General features: G+C 44.9%; 1 protein-coding gene across 1 annotated transcript in view; it reads right to left on the bottom strand.

The window, feature by feature from the left end:
- EEIG1 (estrogen-induced osteoclastogenesis regulator 1) overlaps positions 1 to 19607 on the bottom strand; it is a 45221-nt gene that overhangs the window by 24769 nt on the left and 845 nt on the right. Inside the window, exon 2 of the mRNA XM_084650066.1 lies at positions 18796 to 19486. Within this exon, the coding sequence (XP_084506192.1) occupies positions 18796 to 18941 (146 nt within the window). The 5' untranslated portion in view covers positions 18942 to 19486. The remainder of the gene's footprint in view (positions 1 to 18795; positions 19487 to 19607) is intronic.

Here is a 19607-nt window from a genome sequence, read left to right as displayed (position 1 = left end):
GAGGTTGGCACTCCTTTGCCCACTGCAGAGCAGCCTGCACGCACCTGAATCAGCTGCAATGTACTCAGATCACGGTTCAGAGTAGCAGCCGTGTTAGTCTGTATCCACAAAAAGAAAAGGAGGACTTGTGGCACCTTAGAGACTAACAAATTTATTTGAGCATAAGCTTTCGTGAGCTACAGCTCACTTCATCGGCTGTAGCTCACGAAAGCTTATGCTCAAATAAATCTGTTAGTCTCTAAGGTGCCACAAGTACTCCTTTTCTTTTTTCAGTCCAGGGTGAGTTAGAACTATTTAAAAATGTACAAAAAAATCCCAACCACCTTGTTTGTCAGAAACTAAACTTGCTAGACCTGCTACTGTACCAAATGGAGAAAGTGGCCATTAACATTCCAGAGTAATCAGACTCTCTCTCCATCCCAGACTCTCTCATGTCCCAGCTTTTAACTCCTCAGGTGTGTCCCTAAACTCGCCAAAGGATTGAGAGGGAGGTAGGCACAGAGGTATTTCTTAGGGAACACCAATTAATACTGATTAGCCTGTCTTTCTCTTGCCCCATCCATTCTAAGATTTTAGGGAAAAGGTAGAAACAAGCCAATAAATGGTCTTTGCACGTGTTCCAAAACTGGGAATACCTGCGTAGGTGTTCAGCTCTCAGGAAGCAGGGATAGCAGCTGGATTACACACTTTTGAAGAGCAGCCATGTACTACAGGAAGAAGAAAAGGAGTACTTGTGGCACCTTAGAGACTAACCAATTTATTTGAGCTCACGAAAGCTTATGCTCAAATAAATTGGTTAGTCTCTAAGGTGCCACAAGTACTCCTTTTCTTTTTGCGAATATAGACTAACACGGCTGTTACTCTGAAACCTACAGGAAGAAGGGATGCTGATGACTCAGTATGCAACAGTATTTGAGCACAGTGTTAGGAGGAGATACAAAGAGGTCCTCACCACCTGTGGCCATTAATGAGGACACAGCACTTCTTGGATGCATTCTGGGAGTTAACCCCAGCGATCTGACAAAGACTGGGTGGTTACATTCTGCCTACTTACATTTCCTCATAGTTTCAGCTAAAGTTGTTACTCACACAGGTCACACCTTACACTACATAGTTTTTCGGTGTAAAATGGCTGCTGTGTTAAGCCCCAGATGCAGCTGCACAGCAGACCATGGCAGTGGTGAGTGAATAGATTCCTAGACACCGGTTGTACAGCACCAAGATTTTTCTTCTGATGTTGATTAAAAAGAAACAGTCCAAGCTGTACTGTATATCATTAGACCTAGGGTTCTCAAAACTTTTCAAAATCACTGGACTAGTGACTGCAGCCTCACATGGCCACCTCCCCAAACCTGATACCATCCTCTTCATACAGCAGCTATGGTAACACCAGGACAAGATTAATTTTAATTGAATAGCTGCACCCATCACATCGGTTTCTCATGCCGGACCCCAATTCTGCTGTTCTGTCTGTGCAATTTGCTTCCTCTCCCTGCACGTAGGGCATTTATGCTTTTCAGTGCAGAACCTTCCAAGTGCATGTATTGAATTCTCACTGCTCTACCTCCAGATCACTTTGCCACATGCTTGTTTCCTGTGGATTTATTATGCCTCCAACTTCTGGATAAAATTCAATCAATCAAGTTTGTAGAGACAGACACTCATTAAACAGATTGATATCTGTGCAGCAAGCCATGGGACAGCCATATAAAGGACCTACGAGTGAAAACGAACATGTCCACCTGGAGCAGTACAAGATGGCAGGAATTCCCTCCTTTCACTTGCACGTGTTTCTCAATTGGGAAGGAAACTGTTCTGGGGATCGTGGTTTGAAGAGGACTACTTTGTGGGGCCGTCTTCTTCCACGAGAATAGATATGTCCGTGTTTGGGAAGAGGAGATGAGTGAAAGAAAGCAAGTTGTGGCCAACAAATTTTTAAGTGCTTTGTGATAAAGTTTTGTTGAACTTTCCAGGAGTCTGAGAGATGCCACTGACTAGAGAAAAACACTGGATACATGATGTGGTAAGAAATCTAAGGTGATGAAGCCCGGAATACAGCAACGTGTAAGTGTCTAAATGGTAAAAGCCATTTATATCCAGAGCTTGTCTTTCTTGAACAGAAAGGACACTAGCTACTCAATGACTCACACTGATATCATTCAGTTACGACCGAGCTTATGTCACTCATTAAAACAATAGCCAAACTAAATAGCTGAATGTCAGCTGTTCACATCTACATGCTTCTTTCCCTGAAAACCCCAGTATTCTCAGACTAACAAGAGCTGGCTGTTATGGGCTAGATGTTAACAGATATGGTAGAAAAAGAATGGTTCAGAGACAGATGATGTAAATAAACCCTTGTTACTCAGAGAAGACTCAGTAAGCAAATGTTTATTGTTTGAGAAAAACAGTATTTGGGTGTTCCATGAAAAAATGTTTCAAGTAAATAGTTCACTCATATGGGTCACCACATCCACCTACTCACAAAACTCACTCTCTCCTGAATTCCCAAACCCATTTACTCCTGCTGCATACATACATTAACTGCAGTCACATACGTACATTAACATGCCTACTCACATCCCCTAAAAACCCACCACTGTCCATTCAGTCATTCATATTAATGCCAGGCTACAAATGTCTTGTCTTTAAGGCAACTCACCCACAGACAACACAAATGCTAAACCTGATTGCTCAACAAGCTACAATAGCCCTTTCGGGATCAAGGCAAATTATACAGTATGACAAATACATTTTCAAAGTGCTTTACGAAAGTTACTTACTTAATTCTCCCCCATCCCTGGGATGGTTCTATTTCTTCTGCTGTTCAGTGGGATTTAAAAGGAAATTGAAGCAGAAAACGAGCTTTGATTTACCGCAGTTTAAATAAGCAGAACAGTCTGGGTGATATTCATTTAACTGGAGAAGGGATGAATGCAGGAATAAGGTTTAGTGGAAGCTGAATACGAAAGGAGTTACCCAAGAGAACTGAAGTGACAGCTGAGAAAGTGAGATGGACAACAGTTAGGATCAAACTTCTCTATGGAACCAGACGAAGTAAGTAGTGCCAGGGTTGGGAAAGGCAGGTGAAGGAAAAGAACTAGAGCAGAAACCAACAGAACCAGAGAGAAGGTGACAGAACATAGCACAATAAGAACAGACCGAGAAATCCCCTGGAAAGGTAATGAAGCACCTACTTCTGCCATTGCTCTGTGTAGGAAGGGGGTCCTTTGCTGCCTCAATTTTATTTAAATGAGGAAAGTCAATCTTAAGTATAGGAGGACTTGTGGCACCTTAGAGACTAACCAATTTATTTGAGCATGAGCTTGAGCTCTAGCTCACGAAAGCTCATGCTCAAATAAATTGGTTAGTCTCTAAGGTGCCACAAGTCCTCCTTTTCTTTTTGCGAATACAGACTAACACGGCTGTTACTCTGAAACCAATCTTAAGTATGGCATTTTACTGAAAAATTACTACTCTCTAAAACGGTCATTAGTATTGAGGAATGATAGATTGTTTCAAGTCAGGGGAGTGATATTTCTAATATGGGATTTGGGATTTCAGCTACACTTAATAGTAAAGCGAACTCCAGGGCATTCACCCCTAGTTACAAATGTATACATACGGAGTTTCTAACTGTAGGTTAGCACCTTATTTGGTGGAAAATAATTTAATTTTGCTTGTCCAAACTGAGAAAAAAATCCTACTGTCAGGAAGCCAAACTGAAAGGCATATTAACACAACCCTGCACCCCACACAAAACACCCCTTTCTTAAGTAAATGGCCTCCAGTACACTCCATAGGATATCGCACGGTCATTCTACAAGCTCCAAACACCCTTAACACACCCTGCAGTACATTCTCTGCCCCTGAAATCAGAGGTACAAACCGTAAGAAAATATCCTCAACTGCTCATAGCATCTAGGAACTACAACTGCTGAAAGAAAATCAGCTTAGAACAGCGGTTGGCAAACTGTGGGTCGGGACCCCAAAGTGGATGGTGACACTGTTTTAAAGGGGTCACCAAGGCTGGCTTGGACTTGCTGGGGTCTGGGGCCAAAGCCCGAGCCCCACTGCCCAGGGCCGAAGCCAAAGGATTTCAACCTTGGGCAACAGGGCTCAGGTTACAGGCCCCCTGCCTGGGACTGAATCCCTTAGGCTTTGGCTCCCCACCTGGGAAGACAGGTTTCAGTTGTGTCCCCACCCCCGGGGTCATGTAGTAATTTTTGTTGTCAGAAGGGGGTCGCGGTGCAATGCAGTTTGAGAACCCCTGGCTTAGAAGTGAAATATGCTAAGATGCCAGCACTTTCAATATGATGTTTGCTATAAGTCAAAAAACCTTACAGCCGATAGTTAAACCCTATAGAAAAAGGTGTTTATAGGCCTTCCTATAGGCACAAAACATCTATTAGGATTTAAGGGAAGAGACAGTAGAAAGAGATCTTAAGGATTCAGACAAATTCTCTAATTTGTCAAGGTCATTTGTAATGCTAATCCTGTTTTCCATAGTGCTTGCAACTCCTCTCAGGCTGGTGTCATGCACAAGTTTTATAAGCCTAGTCTCCACTCCAGTATCCAAGTCATTAATGAAAATATCAGATAACACAGGAAGGAAAGACAAAGGCTATGGGGGGAGGAGGGAGGGTAAAGACCGACATATAAAAGAACCACCAAAGACCAACATGAAGTAAAAATGCAAACCCAAGGTCTTATTGCCACATCTACAGAAACAACGAGAACTGCTTTTGGCCAGAGGCCAGGAATACGTGCCAGAAGCAGAAATATCACAAGAATAGAAGAGTCAGTCAAACTGAGCTTACGCTGCAGTCCCAGAGAAGATATGACTAATGAGAGCTGCTGGGCGGGTGACACTCAGTTACTGAGATACAAGTCTACGAAAGATGTGTATCTTAAACACAGGTAAATACACCTTTTTGAATTCTGATCACCGTCTACTGAAACACTACCCCCTTCTCCCACTCCCATTGTTCTGATAGCTACTGCAACAGCTCCAACCAGCCTAAGAAGAATTTGCCTACTGTGCTCCCAAACCAAGTTACTACTCTCCTATAAGCAAATTCAGATGGACTATGCTGGTGAGAGCAAGGAATTAGGGTCTTTGCTGCACCGTTAACTCCAGTGACTGGCACACAGGTCAGATCATTCAGATTAGTTTAGCCTCGGTGGGCACAGCCACACGGCTAAGCCACACTTGATTTACTGTGTCCTCACTGGTGCTGCACACACCTGTGTGTTGCTAGGACTTCTGGGGAGCATATTCCATGTTCTTGTGTGCTGCGGTAAGCTGAACTGCTCTACACTACCTTCCTAGTGAACTGTGGTTAAATTGGTCTGTCCTTCTGGGCACATGGGGGGGAATTGTGGGAAGGCGCTGGAGGACTATTTGCACTTGCGTGACTTAGCCTGTGTCCTCACTGAAAAGTTGGGGGCGGGGTTACCAGCCTCAGTGAAAGGGGCACACAAGATCTAGCCTATACACTCACCAGGCCAGCTAACCAGAGTTTAAAGCACCAAACTTGGGTGAAAGGGTTTGGGGCATGGACAGAAGGGTTTGGGGCAACACCCAAGTAAAAGCCCAAATTATTCTGCAGTGAAGACACACTCTAGGGGTCAGAACTCCTGGATTCTCATCTCCCCTCTGTCACCGACTTATCTTATCTTTCTTATCATGATCTAAGTAGGATAAGACCAGGGGAAAGGGTTTGAAGCTGTTCATCTGGGGCTCTATAACAGGGGTGACCAAACTGTGGCTTGCGAGCCACATGCAGCTCTTTTACCATTAAAGTGCAGCTCACGGAGCCTACCATGGGTCCCCTCCCCACATTCCCCACCCACTAGATGGCGGGAGTGGGGGAAGCTCAGGACCTGTTCCTTGCAGTGGGGTGGTGCGGTAGAGGCTTATGCCCAGTGGGAAGCGGGGGTCTCAGGGCTTAGGCCTTGTAGGGCACACCAGCCGGGGCTCCAGCAGGACCGAAGCCCCAACCCCTGGCTCCCAGCAGGTGTGACCCAGCTCTTGAACTTCTGAAGACTGTCGTATGTGGCTCAGACAGACAGTAAGTTTGGCTACCCCGGCTTTACAAGATGACCCTGTATATGTGCTTAATATGGTCAAAGTGGATTAAATCTCCGTTTTCAGAGCAGATCTTCTATTAGCAATTTTTTGCTAGTAGCAAAGAGGGGATCCAAAAATAAAGATGTGCTGATTTCCCAGTTCCGCAAGCTGTACAGATTATTTAGTAAGCATTAGCTATGAACAGCCTGGACAAAGTTTGTGGGATGAATAAAAAGTTTCATAAATACAGCGATCACTTGGAGATGCTCTAGGGGTCAATTTCTTGCTGACTAAACTCAGTTCCTGCTGAAGAAACGCTGCAAGGGAGAGTCCCACAGGGAAAAATCTGATCGTATTCCTATTACGCAGCATACAAGATGTTGCTGTTACGTCACCAGATATACAAGAAAAAGCTCTCTGTGCATAAACAGAGCTCAGAAATTAAGAAAAACCAAGAAGCACACACAAAAAGGCCAAGCTCACCTCTGGTGTAATTCCACCAACACAATGGGTTTCAACAGCCACTGATTTGGCTCAAGTCTTTAATGCAGGACGTATCAGCATTATGAGCCTGAAATCAAACCCAGGGTTATTAAAAGCAGTCCGGAGGGAATGCCCTGATATTCCTGGGCATGTTCCATCCTGAGTCACTCTCAAGTGGTGCCCAAGTGCACGGTCAGAGTCCACACCACAGTTCAAATGAGAACAGTCTCCAATCAGCAGCACCTTTCTACCCCATCCGCAGGACGCTTGTTCACACTGCACGCCAACACCCATTTACAGCCCTGCAACAGTCACTGGTGTTCCTGGCTGGTATCAGATCTCAAGCTGCAGAAATCTATTTCTAGACTTAACACTTTTCTGAAGGTTTCCTAGTACCAGGTGATCTTCAGGCATCCTTATTAATGCTGCTAGCTGTGGGAATTTACCCGCACAAAGGCTTCTCCTGTTCACTCATAGGGGAAGTCATTTGCAAGATGTAAAGGGTTCTAGGGCAGCAGGCTTGCACAGTGTCCTTGTCACTTCGGCATACTCAAACAGAAGCTACACACAGCAAGCATATTTAGCATCCCCTGCAGCTCACGCCAATAACAGTCTTATTCTACACAATCTAGGAGGCAGGACGCTGTCGTTTCACAGGTATGGTTCTCAGGCCATACCCGGAACAACGATCAGGGTAGCCTCACATGAGCCACAGCTTAGGCAGAAACAGAAGGCTGGATTCTCAAGTTTGCTAAGACCACTTAGCGATGCCTACTTTGTTACAGCGCTTATGCCAGTGGCAGATGTTAGAATAGCCTCCTACTGCTCTAACTTCCACTGGGACCAAGTGACTGAGGATCAGGGACCCACCACCCTGCTCTGTCTCTGAGCTATGCTCAGATGTAGTAGAGAATCGGGGCCAGAATGTTCCTTGTTTACAGTGGACTTGGGTATTATTTGTATTACTGTAGTGCCTAGGAAACTTTGTAATAGACCAAGATTTTTTCCCCCTGCTGTCCATGTAAACTTGACAACTCCACAAACACATAAGGCAGAACTGTCACTCCCAATGTTGCTGTCTTAGAGGCTGATCTGTGGAGAGAACAGCATAGACAAGGTGTATCGGGCACAGCTAGTCACTCACTCTTTGAATACAAGAGCAAGGGGACATTCAATGAAATTGGCTTTAGATTTGCAGCCTTCCAATAAGCAGAAATAGGTTTTCCACACAAATGTATAATTAGCCTGTGGAACCCACTACCACACAGGGTAGCACTGAGGTTGTGACTAAAGTAGTGATGGATTGGACATTTACACACATGAAGCCACCCAAAGTTACTGGAGTACGAATGAAAACATAAAAGCCCACATGCTTCAGGGCATAAACCAATCTGACCGATGGGGATTAGGAATAATCTTTGCCTACGGACAGGTGATTCCATAACTGTCTACAGTAAAGTTCTATTTCTTGCAACCTTCCTTTGAAGCATTTGGTAGAGGCCACTGCTGGAATCAGGATACCTGATCAAACTGGCCCCGGTCTGATCCAGTACATGCAATTTCTACATTCCTAAGCCTAGCTATTGCCTGTTTCTAGTACTGAGGGACACTAGGAATGACCCTGGAAAGATCAATGCACTACGAGCACCTTAAATTCTGCCCTTGAATTTAGCAGGACACAAAGATGGATCAGGAGAAGTACAAAGAAAACACAGAGGAGGAGGAGAGCAAGAAGACAGCCAGAATAAGGAGAAGAATGTCTGCAGGGATGAAGAAAAGACACCAAAGGGAAGCAGTGTGGATAAAAATAAAAATGTCTTTTGATTTCAGTCAGATTTTAAAAATTTAATTTAAACACTATTTTTTAAAAATAAACCTAGTTAAAATTATATTTGAAATTATGACAATTTATATTAAAAATTAATCTATTAAAATTCTTAAATTACTACATTAACATTTTAATGTATTAAAATAATTTTAAGTTAAATAAAAAATATTCAAACAAATGAAACTTGAACAGCAAACTTGTAAAGAATCAAACCACTGAACTGGTGGAAGTCACTGGTTAAGCATCAGCTACCACAGTTTGCTGAAGTGCTAAACCAGGTTTTGACAGCAGTAGACTTTTCTGCAGCTGCAGAAGAGGCTATTTTTCTTCATTTCAGTTTTTCAGCTAGTTTAGTTCAATGACTAGTTCATTCGAAGTTCAGAAATGGACTGGGAGCTGAAAGAGCAGGAAGTCTCATTTTCCCTCTTCCAATTTTTTGAAGAAAAATGAAGTCTGAGAAAATGAGATCTACTAGTTCTAAAATCTCAAAGAACACGGTCACCAGAACCAATCAGTTCAATTCACTAACTACAGATACTTCCTTTGTTTAATAAATCAGTTTTAAACACAAGACGTATTTTGATACATACTTTTTTCCCTTATGTACCCAGCACATTTTAGGTAGATTTATTTAACTAATAAAAACCATTTTGTGTGTGAATTTAATTGAATTCCAGTTTCCATCCAAATGCAGCTTGACACAAGTCACAAGTAAATTAAAAAAAAAAAAAGATTATCCAGTAAATAAGAAACCCATCATTCACCATTGTCTACCATAATACAAAGGATTAAAGTTAAGAATTGGAATACATGTATGTTAAGCTATAGAAACACTCAAATAAGTGTGTAAATAGTGAATTCTGATTAGCAAAAACTAACACCAAATTTAGTGCAAAGGCTCTATTTAGTTGCAAATCAACATTTTAATGGTTACCAAGCAATGAGAAGCAACAGCTCTAAGAAAATAACTGAAAAGTACAAATGCAAAACAAGACTAAAGTTGATTTAAATCCATCCATTCTGAAGTGAACCCACTGAAAATCCTGGACACCCAGCTCTTCCATTCTTCTGCCCACCCTCCAAGCCCAAAGACACAAACACCCTTTTTTGTTGTAATGTGGCTGTAGCCATTACCCAAGTCCTGGAAAGTTCAGCCCAAGTGCTAAAAAGCTAAGGGAAAAACAAGCTAGTTGAAAAGCAATTCTAGAAGGCTTGTCAAGCTTCATTTTAGCCTCTGAACCCTGTAGCAGTCTTACCCATAAAGTACACTCCAGCTACAGAACTGAAATGAGGGGGTGTGTCACACATCAAGCCTCTTCCTACTACAGAGTAAGTACACACCTAAGCATACACTAGAGAGAATCTTTCATCCCAGCATGTGGGCTAGGGGGGGGTCTCTACTGATTAAAGCAGAAATAGTCACTTATCAGATTCCCATTAGAGAAATGCTACTGAAATATTTGTTTCAGAGTAACAGCCGTGTTAGTCTGTATTCGCAAAAAGAAAAGGAGTACTTGTGGCACCTTAGAGACTAACCAATTTATTTGAGCATGAGCTTTCATGAGCTACAGCTCACTTCATCCGATGTAGCTCACAAAAGCTCATGCTCAAATAAATTGGTTAGTCTCTAAGGTGCCACAAGTACTCCTTTTCTTTTTGAAATATTTGTGTTTTGTTTCTTCTGTAGTTTTATTCTTAAAGTGAAAGTGATATGTTTAATCTTCCCACAACACAAACCCACTTCCACTCTATTTTGAGAGAGGACTTCCTGTTGATTAACAGCTACAGACAAGCTACCAACAATCCTAGCCTCTCTCTTAGGCTGCAGACTAGAGCCAGATTATTTTAGAGCAGGTCCAGTGTGCACCTACCCTCAGCACAGCCAACATCCTTTCAATTAGCTTCAGGGCCAGGAGACAAGGCCCAAGGCAGTCTCTGCTTCCTGGCACATGGAGGATCTGACTTCAGCCCCTTGCCTCTCAGCCCACTAGGGCAGTGGGAGTGTGATACAGAGGGAGGTGCTATGGTGGCAGGACCCTAACGCAGCTTTCCCTTCATCACCACCTCTCCCCATATGGACTGGTAGCTGGCAAGACAGACACAGGGCTGAGGTAGTCAGTCCCAGAGCTGCAATGGTCCCACAGACACTGAGGGCAAGGAATCACTCACTAATAAGACACTATCTCCGAGAAGCACAAAATGCAGGCAGCTGAGTTTCTAAAGGAGGGAAGGGCAAGAGAGGCAAAATGTTTCTTAATGTGGATCTTTACCAAAAGGTACCTCAAGTCTCCTTGTGCTTCCTTTTCATTCCCTCTCCTCACTTCCATATCCCATCTCATTTCCCTCATTTTTTCCTCAGCTCAGCCACATCAACACATCTAGAAGGGGTGACCCCACAAGAAGCATAGGAAAACAAAGACTTTCACGGAAATCAGCAAATTTAGCTCCAGCAGAACAATTCCTTGCTCATCAACAGGCTACAGATAAAGAACAACAACGTTGTTCCTCCTCTGAACACAAGTGCAACTGTTTGTCTAGTGGGAAGTGCCTTTCAAACCAAACCACTAAAATGAGATTCAAAGCCCAGCTGTATAGTACCGAAGACATTAACTCCTGACTCAGTGATAACAGTGATATACACTGTGCCTTCCAGCAGGTGCACAGAGTAAGACATGGGCAAAGAGCAAAAGTCAGCAGGAAAAGAAAGGGAGTTTCTCTAAATCAGACGTGCTAGGGTGGGACAAGGCACTGACACCTCTCACAGTAACAGTTAAATTACTGGTCTGAGGTCCTAGGCCCATACCAAATAAAAACAGCATTACCAGATTAAGGGTCCAGGATAGACCCAATAAGATCATGGGCCAGTATGCGATGAGCCATCAAAGCTACAATTTTTATCCACCTCAAAGGAGCTTAAAAACCCAATTTTCTAATGCCATACAGCAATGCAGCCACAAGGAAGCACGCTGAATGAATCCTGTTAGATACAGGAGATTGTATATCCAGACATAGCCATCTTCATCCTCCCACAAACATGATCCTCTCCAGTCAAGCAGGCAGGGAGCCTGGATGCCTGAGGTGCTCCAAACACACATGCCAATGTTTAGACTTGCCGGGAAGGGAGAGTGGTTTCTGATTTCGAAGAGCAGAAGTGGGTGTTCTTCCCCAGAATACTCTGAAAGAGCAGATGCAATTTCCTGCAATAAAATATAAGCCTCCCTGGTATACATCTAGAAACCGGTACTAGAACAGTTTGATGGGCAACTATTAGCCTCTTAAAAATACCAACAGATGCGCCCCAAAACCACAGGGTCCCAAATTGCTCAAACAGATTACAACTCACAAAGAGGGATGAGCCAAAAGCTGGTTATTCCTTCCCCTCTATTTAGGAGGGTAGTTACAAACCTTCAGAGGATTTATCTCCCAGGCTCTGTGCCCCCCTCTCACCTCCTGCATTGGGCCTAAATCCACAATGGAGTGGACAGAGGATACCGCAACTTTTTAAACAGGGCCACAGGTTCCCTCCCCCCTAGTGTAGAGCATTTATTCCTAGTGGGCAATTTTTGAAATATGGGCTGCTCAAAGTCATATGGGAAAGGCTGTAAGTATTAGCTGGCAGAGCAACGGTTGGTGCAGGATCAGTGATCAGAAAAGGGGGGGGGGGGTAATGTGATCCCTGTCCCGGCACGTCAGTTACAGAGAATAAAGTCACACTCCATCTTCTGCCACAGAACCCTATTTCCGAGGCACTAGGCAGGACAGGAAGTCAGAGCTATGGCGTCTACAGGACTATCGTTAGATAACAGGATACAGCCCCCAGAGCAGGAAAGTTTTAACATCGTTCTGCAAAAGGTTAACAGAATTCTGCAACTGTGACCTACAACAGGAACAGACTGGACAGACTGGCTCAGCATTAGGCAACAGCTCCGAATGAAGTTTCTCTAGGTCAGATGTCGCAGGTGTACGAGCCACAGGCATACAAACCACAGGCTAAGAAAGTATGAAGAAAATGTAATGTAAACACACAGCAGCTCCAAGGTAGCTTGGAGAACGGCACCACACCTGACTGTTTGTTGTTAGCTCACAACAGTTTGCCATTGTGTCTTACTCTATTTCTCCCTCCTGGTTTCTCCAGCACTGGTTTCCTCTGTCACTCCCATCTCACCTCTGTCAGTGAGAAAGACTTCTCTATAGGTCTTGCTATCTGGATTTTCCCTACCTCATTGACTCCACTGGGTTTCAAACCTCAGATGAAGACAGTTGTTCTCTATTGTCTATACAACCTAGTTTCTCTCTATATTGTTCTCTAACTCTTAGAGCAGAGGCTCCCAAACTGTGGGGCCTTTGGGGTGTGTGTGGCAGAACCGGGGCCAGCCCCTATAGGGAGTGGGGAAGGCGCGCCACCCAGCCCCTCCCTGCCCCCATCTCTGCTCCAGTCCCACCCACAGCCACATCCCCAGCTCTCTGCCCCATGGCTGGCCCTGTCCCCAACCCCACCAGCAGCCTTGCCCCCTGGCCTCGGCTCTGTTCCCAGCCAGAGCCGAGGCTGGGAGCAGGTCCTCATCTGGCTGTGGGCTCAGCGGCCCCCACTGCAGTCTGGCTGCGGCTCTGCTCCAGTCCCCAGCCTTGACCCCTGGCCACAGCTCCACCCACAACTGTCCTAAACTCCTGTATCTGGTGATGTTGTTCGGTGGTATAAAGAGCTTTTTGTCTCTACACAGGGAAGGCCTTTACTTCCAGCTATGCCTGCAGCAAGAGCCCTTCAGAAATGACCCTGCTGTATGCTCCTGCAGATGCTGGGATGAAGCAAGCTCTACTACACAAGCAGCTACTCCTACAACTAGAACCAAATTCTGCCCTCAGTTAGACCCCTGCACCTCAGAAATCAGTGGGATCTCAAGAGAATAGCCTACGGCAGAATTTAGCCCCCATCCTTTCCCATCATTATAGACAATTATTTTGCTCATGCTGGCAGGGACTAACTATGGAAGGTGATTGTGTAATTCTCTAAACTTAATGTCTGACATACCTAGACTATGTGGAAACAGGTTTAAATCCCAGCAGGATTGAGACAGCCCTTCATCCACTGAAGAACTGTAAGCAATGTACCACATTTTGCTCTTTCAGACAAGACCTTGATAAAAAAAGTGTCTTGGCTACTCTGCGTGGACATGGAAGATCTCATGGCACATTTTATACAAGCAGAGGTTTCCCTGACGTTCTTGCCCAAACTTCAGCATCTCCCTCTGCTGTGTACTGTATTCCCTTTGACCCCAGAGACAGCTGCATTTCAGTGGTGCCATATAAGGATAGCTGTAAAGTGCTCCAAGTATACTTTGGGAGAAGGAGTTCTGATGTGGGGGACCTGCAATTTTTTCCCCCCAATGTGCATGCAGACCAGCAGCCGATGGCTCACGGACCGGCACCGGTATACTTTGAGTAGCACTGATCTAAAGCAAAACACATTCTTCATCCAAAAGAGCAAAGAAAGTCACAGCAACACTGAGAGCCAGATCCTAACTCACATGGGACCATCAGCTGCACCAAGTGCATCTCCAAAGGCCAGCTACTTTGCCTTCATTTTCTCTGGGGTAAAGTTTGTGAACACTGCAGTCAGCAAAGGAAGTGGCCTCACATTCTTATAGCACTTAGCTGAAAGTCATAAGACTCCACATCAGCAACTTCCTCAGCCCAACCTACAGCACTGAAAAGCCTCCTAATGAGCCAGACCACCCTAACGGGGTCAGCTCTTCCCGGATCACAACTCCACCACTTCAGCTTGCCAATAAGCAGCTGTTAAGTTGTGGAAGAAAGAAAGAGGAAAAAAACCTAGTTCCCTGGCCTAAGCTAGAGTTCAAGCGCTAGAGCAGTGGTCCCCAAACTTTTTAGGTCACATCCTACCTTACCCGTAATGGACTCTGATCATGCCCCACCCCTCAGAGCCATGGGCAGGTGCTGTGGCCAGGAGCCGGGCCATGGCTGGAGCCCAGAGCAGAAGCTGGAGCCATGTCCGAAGCCGGGGCTGTGTCCAGCAGCAGAGCTGCAGATGGGCCAGAGCTGTGGCTGGAGCTGTGTCCAGAGCCAGGGGCTGAGGCTGGAGCAAAGCTGGGGCAGAGTAGGGCTAGGGGCACTCCCTCCCCACCCCCCCATAGGGGTTGGCCTGGGCCCCACTACGCCCCCGAATGTTCCTTCATTCCCTGCTAGGGGGGCGTGCCCCACAGTTTGGGGACCACTTTGCTGGAGGCACAGAGGAAACCAAACTAATATGCTACACCAGCCAAAACTATGATCATCATCAACTGAACTTAACAGAACAGATAAATGGTTAAGTGCATGAGATTTTCCACCTCCAGGGACGAATGGAAACGCCCTGAAATGGCTCAGTTCTTGCAGAACCCAGATAATTATGGACAAGCATTCCACCTCAAGAGCTATCAGCGGCAGATTCCCTAAAAGCTCAATCCTCTCCCTTATAATATTCAACACCAGTATGACGCTACTGGAGAGCCAGTGAAACCACATGGGCTAAAGTGTCAGCCATAGGTGGGTGACACCTGGTACTGCAGCTCCTTTACATCAGAGGCAGACAGCACTGTCCCCCAGCTTTCTGAACGGATAGCCAACATCAGCACCTGGATAAGGGGCATTTGGCTATCACACAACTCAGACAACGCTGTGGTGATGTTGTCTGTATTTTGACTAACTCATTAGCCCTCAACTTCTCAGGTCATTGTGCAGCCTTCCTGTCCCTTTTGGGTTTCTTGGTGCTACTGGCTGATCATGTAGCCTCGGGGAGGTCCACTTCCACCTGCAAGTGGCTAGAAGATTGAGCTGATCCTATCGAAGAGAGAGTGGGCTGTGGTGATCTATGCATTTGAGATCTCTAGATTAGGCCATTGCAACACTGAAGATGGAAGGTACACACCCTGGAAAAGCTGGCGGGGGGAGAATGCAGCAGCTGACCTGCTTAGAAAGACCAGTGGCCATGAATACATCATGTTGGTGCCCTGCTCCTCATTTCTATTTTGAATACTTGGGAGGCAGTCTGATACAATGGTGATAGGCGATTTTTAAATACCTTGATTAGAAGTATATACCTGAGCGGTATATTGGTAGAGCTGTGTGGGAAAACTTGCAGAGCACCTGTTTGCCCTACGCCTGGCTCTAAAAAACAGCGCTTTCATGAACACCAGGTTCTGTACTCCAACTAAACAGCACTCAACCAACACAGAACAATAGCCGGTCATTCTGCCAGAGCACTGTAAATGGACATTGATAAGATAAGTCTTATCCTCACAGGACTCTTCCAGGCTGTATTAGGAGAGGACTTGATTACGGGGGAAATGTGAAAAGGAATTTACAGCTTGCAAGTTCATACTGTAAGATCACCAAGGCCTAATGTGGACCGCCAAGCCAGCTCGTGTGCGTAAGAGGGCACACTTCTGAAAATGAGAACTCCAAACCAGCTGGAAGCGCTCACGGGACTTGGAGCTTTTCCAGGATATTCTGAATTCCTAAACGCGTTAAGTCACAATGCATTTTGGACTGTTTCCCCTCTTAGATAGGCTGGTTTGTTTCTGCCTCAGCCAGTGGAGCTACTGGCTACAGTTTCAGTTAAAGGAGGGGGTTCCGGCCTCAGGGTGTTAACATTCTCTGGCTGGAATCTGCATGCCCCACAACCCGGAGAGGCCTCCATCCAACTCTACTGTATGGAACAGTAACATGTATATGCAGTTCAGGTTGGAACAAAGATATCCTGCTAGGATATGGGAATAAAGCTTCCTAACTTCTCCTTTACTCAGTTTGGGTAATTAAACTGCTTGGTCATATCAATCTGACCCAGTTAATGCTACTGAGTGACTGATCATATATGCTTCCTCCCTGAACTCTCACCAAAACTTTCACCCTTGTGTCCATGGGTTTCTTAACTAAAAGTCCATGGCAAATACCAGGAGAGAGTCTCTGTTGCAGATCATGTTCCAAAAGAAGGAATTCTTCCACTGAAACCCCAAGAGGGCTCCTTCTACATCAAAGATTGGCCTAATCTGGGAAATTTCCTTACAGGTTTTAAAATTGGTTTAGCTGAACCAATTTTAAAATCCATTATAAGTCTTCCCTATGGTACACACGCTTCCTTACCCAGATGATGTTTCCACCTCTCTCCTTTTGGAAAAGTCATGGTTGGAGAGCAGTGGCAGCTGTTCTACTTGTCCAATCATGAAAAATTTCTGTAGAAGGGAGTACCTGACATTCTATTGCCAATGACAGTCAGCATTTAGAAATTGTACGTGGGCGTGTACCACACCATAATCAACACAGCAAGAATCTCCGTTACACCAGATGGTTTGCCCCAGCAAGCACCTTGCATTCCAGTCTCTTTTGGAAATGTTCTGGCGCCAAAAAACCAATCACAGACTCTAGCTAAATTCTTAGTCACATACAAAACTTCCAATTCAACATGGATACAATCTCTCTTAATTCCCCCAGTCTTTCTCCAAATCTTTAGAATTTTAAAAGGGTCACAGTAACTGGAAAAGGCAGTAAACTAAGTAAAGGCAAGTCTGGGGATCCTCAGTACATGGTAACCCTGTTTCTGGAAATTCCTAGATCACCATTTCTTACCATTAGAGAGACTGTAAGAGACTAAGTCTTGGAAGAGGTCAAATGAATTAATACCACTGAGCCTAGAAACTTTTCTAATAGGAACAGGTTTCCCACATGCTTTCAGTTAGACCAAAGACAGCCTAGCGGAAAGAAGGCAAACCCAACATCCAGCTTCCCCTTTTGCTCGTTTATTAGCAATCAAGCAGAGTCACAGTAACGTATGCATTTGGTTTAAATTACAGAGGATTTCTCTGCAGGCACCTGAACGTGCTGAGAAAACTCCTGAACCTCAAACAGCTTAAAAAACCACCCAAAATGCCAACCCACAAGGCTGGCAGTAGCACCAAACCTGCACTCCTGAAACCTGCTTTCTAGGACAACAGGAAGAAGCTTGAAACCCAGTCTGGGAGACCAAGTTCACCTGGAATAGTTTCCTAATGAATGAGCTGATCTAGGAAGTAAAGGGGTTAATTCCTTCCTGAGCTCACATACAGCTAAAATTCCTGCGATAAGCTACTTCTACCAAACCCAGGGATCTAACAGGGGAGAAAATTGCAAGGAAGAGTTATTTTGATAGACTTTTTCCTGGGAGGAACTCACTTAGGGTGTGCTTTTCCAGAGGTGCAGCAGCTCCCATGACCTGGAGTTAGGGTGCTCAGCACTTCTGCAAAATCAGGCCTTGGTGCTCTGCTGCAGGGTTGCTCAAACACACATATACATATTTGCAAGGCAGAAAAGGATTACAGTTGGCCAGTAAAAACCCTCTCTCCTAGAATGGAACAGCTCCCACCGTTCAGTATACAGTGCCATAAGAGCCTTTGTAGACCAAGCGGCACTAACAGTTACCTTTAAATAAGATTAATTACTCTTGGGTTAATATAAAAACAGATTCTGAAAACAACTGAAAGCTGTCCTAACCATACTGAGGCAGTAAGACAGCAAGTCCAGGGCTGCTTTGGAATTTGTGTTTGCATAGCAGGAGGTGATAATCAATGTGCATAGTTGGCAACAAAACAGATTTTGATTAGCAGTTTGTAGTGAGAGTGGGGACAAAGAGCCCCCAAGCAGGCAGAGAGAATCCAAGCCAACCCACAATGGGAAAGGGGGAAATCCTTATAAAAGAATTCTACAGAAGTGGTCCAAATGTTACAGATTACATTATTGCTGGAGTGTTTCGCTCCATTAAAAAGGTTACAGCAAACAGGAGGTTCAACAGCACTCATTCGAGAAGATAAACCATGGTTTTAAAACTAACAACATTAACTTCCAGGCAGCCGTTTTCCTTTGCATGGCAATTTGCAATGCAAAGCAAGCTATTTCAACCCTTACCAAGGACAGTAATTCAGAAGCAAACGGGGAGGGAAAAGTTGAGCAGGGTTCACGCAATCAGTTTAGATGCAATTTTCTACTGAGTTAAGTTTCTCATTAGGCAAAAGTACTGTTTGGCTATTTCTTTCATATGTAGTGTGTGTAAGCTTTTTCTCTTTTTTGGGAGGGTGGGGGGAGACTTGTAATCCAAAGTTATCATCAGACCCCAATATCTTTCAGAAATGTCACCTCCAAATAGCTGAAGAATTCAATTCAGTTCTGGTCAGAGGCCACACACATAGAGCTGGCCAACGAAGACCAGACTCATGGCTATGTCCCGATGGGAGAAGAGAAATTGCACGCACCAGGATTATTAAAATCACGTGGAAGAGGCAGGCAAGTGTTAGCAACATACTAAACAACTCAGTCCAACACAGTTTAACCAGGAAAGGAGAAGTCTGAGGGTGGTGAGAAGAGAGAATTACACAGAGCCTCTTACCTGGAAGACAAACTAGCAAAGTCCCCTCCATCCAGCAGCCTGATTTTGCAGAACAGAACACCATTCACAAAGGGAACAGCAGTCAGCTCCTCCAGGGTGAAACTGGTCTGAAATTTAAACTTCTTTTTCTTCATCAGGAAAGCCATGGGCAGGCTCAGTGAGAAAAGTCCAGGAATGCAGAACAACAAAATCAGAGTCAGAAAGGAGCTTCTCAAAATGCACACAGATAAACAGAGGAACAGGCAGCTATTTCAGGAGTGGAAGAAGGAGAGCGTAAATTTCAGTTCAATTGCAATGACGGCCCAGCTTTAAATGCACAATCCTCTTCTCTCTTTGGTGGTCGGATCTGGCTGTGGGATCATTGCCCTGGCAGGCTTCAGGTGAGGAGGAAGAGGACAGAGTAAACCTCTGGAACATCTCCAAGGAGGAAAAGGAGGGAGAAAAATTCAAGCTCCGGACCAGCAGGAGCTCCCGTGCCTGCAGTTCTCCTGTTTAGAGGCTGTGGTGCTCTGTGTCCATCAGGCCCCCTTCAGAAACCATCTCTGATAGGAAGTCATCCTGAACTAGTCTGTCTGAAGAAATCCTAGGTCTGCAGACTGCACATTCAAGGCTTCTCGGTTTCAGTCTCCTCCCCTTGTGCGACTACTTTACACAGGTCTCTGCTGTCTGTTGCTACTGCTCCAACAGGTCTCTAATGTCAAGTAGGGAGGGAAACGAGTAAATTAGTCCCAGCCAGTCCTGGGCTCCTCCTCTGAAACCTGTTTAGGTGGATAAGATTCTGTTCAACCTCACTGCAATCTAAGGAGGAGGAA

Source organism: Lepidochelys olivacea, assembly GCF_965140295.1.
Source record: "Lepidochelys olivacea isolate rLepOli2 genome assembly, chromosome: 16".
Lineage (NCBI taxonomy): Eukaryota > Metazoa > Chordata > Testudines > Cheloniidae > Lepidochelys > Lepidochelys olivacea.
Note: the sequence above shows the minus strand (reverse complement) of the source record. Positions and strands in the feature narration are given on the sequence as shown.